General features: G+C 27.5%; 1 protein-coding gene across 1 annotated transcript in view; it reads left to right on the top strand.

Annotated features, from left to right (window-relative positions):
- Positions 1–1504, top strand: part of LOC105114942 (class E vacuolar protein-sorting machinery protein hse1-like) — a gene marked incomplete at its 3' end in the record, with an annotated part of 5527 nt that extends 4023 nt beyond the window's left edge. Inside the window, exons 9-11 of the mRNA XM_011011676.1 lie at positions 5–282; positions 1016–1170; positions 1336–1504. Coding sequence (XP_011009978.1) covers positions 5–282; positions 1016–1170; positions 1336–1504 — 602 coding nt within the window. The remainder of the gene's footprint in view (positions 1–4; positions 283–1015; positions 1171–1335) is intronic.
- Between the last annotated feature and the right edge of the window lie 7145 nt (positions 1505–8649).

Here is an 8649-nt window from a genome sequence, read left to right as displayed (position 1 = left end):
AGAGCGTCTCCCTTTGGGCATAATTGGATCAACCATTCCAGGAGAAAGGCTGAACCGTCCACTTATACGGCCACTTCCTTCAGAGCAGCCACAAGAACCCAGTGCACACCCTGCACCTGTTATAATTCCACCGCCACCTGCAAAACACATTCAAAGGGAGAAATTCTTTCAGGAAAAGAAGGTTGATGGTTCTGATGTGGATAGCCACATGAGGGGTCTTTCATTACACAGTCGCAATGCCAGCAGTTCCCATGGTGGAAGCATAGATTTTGGTGTGACTATGCACTAGAGAGATAGATGTTCACTTAAACTTATGGTTTTTCATCAGTGTATTTAGTGATTTATGTTAAGGTGGTTTCCCATGCACTGTTTATGAGGGTGGTTTTTATTGTTAGTGGGGTACTAGTGGGTATAGGAAGGTTACAGGTGCAGAACTTGTCATGCTCTCTCATTTGACTTCACATTTATTTAAGTTTTACTTCTGTTCCTGAAGAGTTCTACCTAAGTTTGCACTTTTAAGCAAGCTGGAACACTGTTTCTCTCATGGGAGGGGTTTGTATACAGGAGGTTTTTCTAGATGTTATTCCTTATCGGTTATTATCATTTTATGAGATATAGCTCCTAGGCAATAACTAGTTCCCATGGTGCTTGTTTGAATAACAATCCCTGTGAAGTGTCTGGAGAGTCCTGTCTTCTTAAAAGTCATTTTTGCAGATTGACCGAATCTGAAACCCTTTGGAATGAGTCATTCTGTCATGAAAGAAGCCACTGTCTTGTAATCAGCCGCTAGCTCCCAACATCTCCATAACGATCTAAGTAGCGATCATGCCTTTTGACACTTCCTCGTATATCAGTTCCATCTCCCAAACTAATCTTCTTTATCTCATTCCTCTCCCTCCACCCAGCGAAGCCCCTCCTGAAGCAGCGGGCAGCCACCTTGGGTCAAGCTGCATTTGGCTCTATCCGGCTATACATCCCTCAAGTACTCGGTGGCCTGAAAACCATGTCTCACCAGCCCTGTTCTTGCTATCACAACTTCCACCATCAGCATCACTTATGACACATCTATCCCAGCTTACTTACACTTCACTGCTGGTGCTTCTGGTTTTGCCGCATTCCTCTACTTGCCACCATCCATAACCAACTACCAAGACCTTCCAATTGATTCCCGTTTGCAATTTCCTGGACTGCCACCCAACAAAGTCTCGGCACTACACTCCCAATTTGATGGGGATGATATGGAACACTTTCGACATGTTTGAACCACAAGCAATCAAAGCTATCACTGAGGTGCCTGTGTTCCAAATGGTTTAACCCCACCTTTATATTGCATAGGGCCAATGATTGTTGATGTCAGAAAAGGGGGTGCCTCAGATGATGCATTATCAAAGTGTTTGCTGTGGCTATACAAGCACCCAAGCCAGAGTTTCATGTACTTCTGTTTTGGCGGAAAAGGTGCTTTCTCTGTACCTCAACGAAAAGAGATGGCTAATGGCCTGGAAAGGTCTCTATATTAATTAACGTTAACAAATAATTAAGTATAACTCTCAAAAACCGCATGATTTTTTATTTTATTTTATTTTTTTACCGTAAAAGGCTAACAGTTTATCCCCTTAGACGTTATCATGGATAAGCTATGTGAGATTTTTTGTTTTTTCAATTTAGTTTTTAAATATTGTTTTATGTGATTTAATTATAATTAAAAGCCAATTAGTTTTGACTTTTTATAAAAATATAGGATTGAAAAAAAAGACTAAAATTAAAAAGGTACCAAATATGGATGGCATGTTATAAATAACGTAAAAAATGTACTTTAGTTCTTGAATTTTAAAATTCACATAAATTATATAATTTCAGTACCTTTATATTTTTTTTAATTAATTTTCATATAAAAATTTATTTTTGTTATTTTTTAATCTCTAGACGAGAGAGTAGAGAGAGGTTATTTGATTTCAACAATAAAGAAAAAAAATATCGTTGACACTGATTTAAATAATCAAAACAAACAATATTGGTGTCAAATAGTTGCAGTTAATAAAGAGAGTTTATATTAAGTTTTTTTTCTTACCTTTAAAGTTTGTTAAAAAAAAACCTGAACTCAGGTTGATATTTTGTTTCAGGTTTATTTTGGTTTTTCTAGTGATTTTTTAGGTTATAAATAAGTTTATCATGGTTAATACGTTGTTTTTATAGAATTTTGGGTAAAATAACAGGTTTAAAAGAAGTTTTTTGATAAAAAAATATTAAAACCTGATTTTCTAACTACTAGTGGCTAAAATTTGAGCAAATCAAACGATGCATTATCATTTATTTTTTTTAGAAAAAAGTGAGGCGAACGATATGTCATTTACATTAATTGCAAAACAATAAAATAAAGGCCAAACAGGAAATTAAAAAAAATAGGGCAAACGAGCTTGCCAAGGGAGGTTCATGTGTGGGTCCTAACCAAATGGTTTAGACAGGTTGGCCAACACAACCTTTGCTTTCTTTTTTTTCAATTGTTTTTTGAAATTAATGGTTTTTCTTTATTTTTTAATTTATATTTAAATTATTACTCCCCTTTTTCATTTTGTTTGGAGACTCTTTAAATTACAATTTTTTTAGCTACACTATATATACATACATACATGTCTGTGTGTGTGTGTATATATATATATATATGCATGAAGTAGTTTATTTTCAAATAATATTTCTAATAAATGTAGTCTTGCATGATTTTTTTTATTTTATTTTATTCAATCAATTTAATTTATGTTTTTATTTCTATTATCGTTTGCTTCAATAAAAAATTATTTTAATAAAAAATTTAACAAACATAATAGGATAAATATCTTATCTTTTAAGATTAAATATTTTGAAAAGTTTTTTTTAGATATCATTAATATTTTTTTATTTATTCACACACATAGTTTTCAATTTATTTAATTACTTGTATTTATAAACTTCTTTATTTGAACTTAAATTTTTTAAACTACAGAAATACATTGAAAAAACCTGTATATATAATTTCTTTTATAGGAAATAAAAATATCTGACTTGCTGCGGATATTAAGTATTACTCTAAAAGGCGTGGATTTTTTCACTGTACAATGCTTTACTGTTCATCCTTTCATACATTATTATGGATGGGATGTGCAAAATTTTGTGTTTTTTTTTCAATGTGGTTCTCAAACGTTTTTTCTTGTGATTTAGTCTTAATTAAAGACTAATTGATTTTGATTTCTTACGAAGAGGTAGGATTGAAAGAAGAGGGACTAAAATGAAAAAGACACCAAACATAAGTGGCATGCTATAAGTCTAGCAAAAGATGCACTTTGATTCTTGAACTTTAAAAATCACGTAAATTATATAATTTTAGTATCTCAATATTTTTTCAATTCAATTTTGATATAAAAATTTATTTTTGTTATTTTTTTGTCCCTAGTTAAGAGAGGAGAGAGAGAAGTCATCTAATTTCAACAGTAAAAAAATAAAAGTGTCTTTGACATCAATTGAGGCCACCAAAATGGACGATATCTGTATTAAATGGTTCCATTTAATAAGAAAAGTTTATATTAAGTTTTTTTACCTTTAAAGTTTGTGAAAAAATATCTGTGCTCCTGTTGATTTTTAAATTTGGGTTGATTTCAGTTTTTAAGGTTGCTTTTAAGGTTTTTTGAGGCTTTATATAGATTTATCATGATTTCTACAATATTTTATAGGTTTTTTTTTAACAAAATAAGTTGAAAAATGAGTTTTTTAATAAAAAAACTAAAGCTCTTATTTTTCGGTCACCATAATGGATGGAATTTATATAAATTAGATGATGCATCGTTTATCTTAGCAAGCAACGCGTCAACTAATTTTTTTTTAAAAAAAAAAGTTGGGGTGGACAACAAAATTGCATACATGAAAAAATTAAGAGCTAAATCTTGTGAGCTTTGATAAAATTAGTCAGGCCCAGCAACACTTGGCCTTTTTTTTATATATAATTTTTTTCTAAATTTTTAAATTAATGATTCTTTTTTTATATAGTTTTTTCTCTAATTTTTTAAATTTATATTTAAATTAGTATCCTTTCGCTTTTTCATTTTGTTTGGAGAGTTCTTAAAAAAAAACAATTATTTTTTTGTTTATGCATTTAAAGTTGAAGAGTTTTTCTAATTAATCTATAATTTTTTTATATCTTTTGTATGGATGAGCTTTATTTTTTAAAATGAAAAAAAATATTTTCAAAAAATATTTGTAATATGTGCAGTCTTGTCTCCTTCTATTTTATTCGATCAATTTAATTTGTTTTTATTTCTATTATTGTTTGTTTTAATAAATAAAAAATATTTAAATAAACAAATTTAACAAACACAACTAGGTGAATATTCCATCTTTCAAAATTAAGTATTTTAATCTACATTGGTTGCTTGATTTTTCAAGTTTTATATTTAAATATCATTAATGATTTTTTATTTATTTATTCACATATATAGTTCTCAATGTATTTGATTACATGAAAGCATAAAAAATTTATTTGAACTTAGATTTTTTATAATACATTTAAAAACTTGCATATACAAAAAACAATTATGAAATAAAAATATTTAACCCATAATAAAACACGGATCATATAATTAGTATAGACTAAAGTCTGTAGTCTTGTTGCTATAGAATGCACTATATACAAACTCATTGTAATGGATTTCAGTAGTTTTATAACTATTTTATTCTTTATTTTATTAAAAGCTTTATTGAGAAATTTTTCATTAGAAATAATATGTTCCAAGTTTTACCAGAATAGGATTCATTTCACTTGGATTTTATATAGTTATCAGACTTAAGATTCTAAGATCTTGAATGATTTTTGGCTTATATTTTTTAAAATATATTTTATATTTTAAAAAAATAATATTGATATATTATAAAGCGCGAACTAATATACTAGTTTAAACTAAAATCTATAAAACTTTTAATTTAAAGTGTAGTGTGTATACATACTTATTGTAATATATGGATATCAATAATTTCATGACTCTTTGGTCTTGTATTTTGTTAAAAGCTGGGTTGTTTTTCAAGGTTATTTAGGATTTTCTTATTGAAAACAATATTATTAAGGCTTGAGTTTCTTCACCTAGAATCATGATCAAGATTATTTGAATGGTCCTATTCAAACAATGCATCTTGGATGGTTTTTCCAGATGATGTACATGCAGGTTTCAAAGCAGGGTATTTTTATCTTCGTTTGTTGAAAAAAAGCAAGCTCCTCAACAACATCCTCTGCGGAGGTACCTTCACTTTCGCATTCTATATATAAATATTGTAGTTCCCCTTTAATAACAGCCAAGAAAACTGTTTTGCAATAGCTCATGTGTATTAGTGTATAGATAATTGCTCATGAAGATGCCTTTATGTTCTTTTGTTCTCACTGCATTTTTTCAGCACATTTTTGCCCCAAGACCAGCTCCCCCTTGCATTCCCCGTCTTTTTTTTTAAAATTTTTTTTAATTAGTTTTTTTCTTTTAGTAGTTTCTTCTTTATTTTTTTATTTTTAATTATTTTTTTATTTAATTTAGTTTGTTAATATTATTTTTTTCTATTTAGTTATCTAAACTCTCTTGAAACAAATCTTAGATTGGACGGGTTAACCCAATTGATTCAGATTTTTTTCATTGGTTTTTTTCTTTTAATTTTTTCTTTTAATATTATAACAATAACTAAAAGAGGTCAACATTTTACTGTGGATTACACGATGCAAATCCATAGTGAAAGACGAATGCCTTTTAGTTATAGGTTTTTTTTTGTTATTTTTTTCTTTTTAATTAATATTTTTTGTTTAATCTAGTTTGTTAATATTATTTTATTTATTTAATTATCATATTCTCATGACACGGATCCTAGGTTTGATGGGTTAACCTAGTTTAACGAGTTAAATTTATATTCTTTTTCTTTTTCTTAATTAGTTTTTTCTTTCAATTTCATCTTTTAATATCGATTTGATTGAAAATTAAACTTTATGATTTTTTTTCTATACTTTTAATTAGATTATCGTAATCTTATGAGGGGATTTTACTATACCTGCTCACAAAAAACTATTCATTGGAATGGTGTTTTGTTTGTTTTTTTTAATTAATTTTTTTTAATATTAATTTTTTTATTTAGTTATTATATTTTTATAATATAACCTTGCAGTCAGACACACGTACAAGGCTATTGGATCTGGTGTTGCAGCTAGATCCAAGGCTTTTAGGCCTGATATTATAGGCAAACCTGCTTAAACTTCGATCATGCAAGTTTAACATTACAATTAATATTAAAAATATTATTATTTGTGTTATAATTATTATTTTTATTATAATGAATATTGCTAATATAATAATTAATAAATTTGAAAAAAATATTATTAGATATAGGTTTTTTTTTTGCTTTTTTCTTTTTAATTAATTTTTTTGTTTAATTTAGTTCGCTAATATTGATTTTTTTCTATTTAGTTATCATACTCTCATGACATGAATCTCAGATTTGACGGGTTAACTCAGTTGATTCAGAATTTTTTTTAAGTAGTTTTTTCTTCCAATTTCATCTTTTAATATCAATTTGATTAAGAATTAAACTTGATTATTTATTTTTTTTCCTTTTATTAGATTATTGTAATCTTATGAGAGGATTTTGTTGCATCCCTCCTCACAAAGTACTATTTATTAGAATAGTGCTTTGCTTTATTGTTTTTTTTTTCCTTTTCAATTAATTTTTTTTGTTTAATTTTATTATGTAATATTAATTTTTTTTATTTAGTTATCACACTTTCATGATACGACCTTGCAGTCAAACTCACATCCAAGGCCCTTACATCTAGTGTAGCAGCCAAACTCAAGGCTCTTAGATCTGGTGTTGCAGGTAGATTCACATAAACTTGGTTCATGCAAGTTTAATAATATTAATATTATTATTTATATTATAAATATTACTATTGGTATTATAATTAATAGTATAAATATTATTCTTGAATCAAACATTGCACCTAGACCTTAAGCTCTTGGATTTAGCTTTGTAGATAGACCTAATTCTCTTGAATTTTAGCTATTTTTGATATTTTTATACTAAAAAAGTGGCTAGCGGCATAGCGCAGACCACCTAACTAGTACATAAAATTAAAACATGTGGTGTTTTTCCTATTCATAAAACACTATTCACCCACTCATATTTTATTATAGATTATAATAGTGTAATTTTTGAAAATTCTCAATTTGATCTTCAAACTCTTTTCTTCTTCTTTTTTTTTCATAATTAAGCTTCTTTTAGACCAAATTAAAATCCAATTGCTTTTTTTTTTTTACAAGGGGGGTTGAATTGAAAGAAAGGGGATGAAGTGAAAAAAGTGGGTAGCATAAGTGGAGGAAATTTTTGTTAAAAATTCATTTGAGTATCCTATGTTTTTTTATCTATTGGGTTACTGTTCCTAGACTTTTGCAAAACTCAATTTTGGCAATGAGCTTTATTTTACTTATTTTTCGGTTCCTTTTTTTACTAGAAAAAAGAGGAGGTCGTTAGATTCCAACTTAGAAAAAAATATTTATTGGTGAGGAATCTAGTCACTGAAACAGTTATTTTGTCTCAAATGGTTCCATATGATAAAGGGAGTTAAGATTATATATGTTTTTTTTTACCTAAAAATTCATATATGAGCTTGGAAATTTTTTACGTTTCGAGTGGGTTTCAGGTTTTAGCATGTTTTTTTATGGCCATAAATTGGTTTAACAAGGTCTCTAGAGTGTTTCCTAGATAGTTTGTACAAAATTAGGTTGAAAATAGGTTTTTGGATTAAAAAACAAAGAACCTTGTTTTTTCTACTACAACAATGGCCGGATTCTAGGGATGAATAGATGACACGCTAATTTATTTTCTTGATGCATGAGGTCGATGATGCATTATCTGTCCCATTAAAATTTAAAAAACAAATATAGGTCGGTATACAACTGTTTGCTTGATTTGGTTTTTTTATTCTTATTTTTTTAAATAAAACCATAATGAATTAGTTGATATTTTTTTCAAATAAATTTTGGGTTTATGTTTTGATTTTGTGATTATTTTTTTTATGATATTAAGAGTGCTTAGTTTTTTAAAAGTAAAAATTATTCATCTATGATTTTTTAAAAAAATTATATAGATTAATTTTTTATAATATTTTTCATACATGCAGCCTTGTATTGTTTTTTAATTTTTATTCAATAAATTTTATGTGTGTTGGTTTATATTACAAATTTATTTTAATGGAGAAATTTATTAAACAAAACATGATAAATTACCCGTGTTGTAATGTTAAATATTTTGATCTTCATTTGTCACTTAATTTTTTATAGCACCTCAGTACTAAATTGATATTTTATTTTGCAATCATATTTTTTTTATCATGTAGTTAAATAACAAAAATTAAAAAGATTATAATCCTACTAGAGTCTATATTTTTTATCATAAAAATTGTTAAATATTTTTATTTAGCAAATTAAAAAATAGTTAAATAATTTTTTTAATCATATAGTTCATAACCCAGTTCACAAGTTTGGTGTGCTAGTCCAGATTATCTAATTCATAGGTTTGACAAGTTTACCAACTAGCTTAATATGATTTTTTGGTTTCCAGTTTGTTAATTGTTTTTAATAGTTTTTTTCTCGATTTTATCCT

The sequence above is a fragment of the Populus euphratica genome, unplaced genomic scaffold (genome assembly GCF_000495115.2).
Source record: "Populus euphratica unplaced genomic scaffold, PopEup_1.0 scaffold608.1, whole genome shotgun sequence".
Classification (NCBI taxonomy): domain Eukaryota; kingdom Viridiplantae; phylum Streptophyta; class Magnoliopsida; order Malpighiales; family Salicaceae; genus Populus; species Populus euphratica.
Note: the sequence above shows the minus strand (reverse complement) of the source record. Positions and strands in the feature narration are given on the sequence as shown.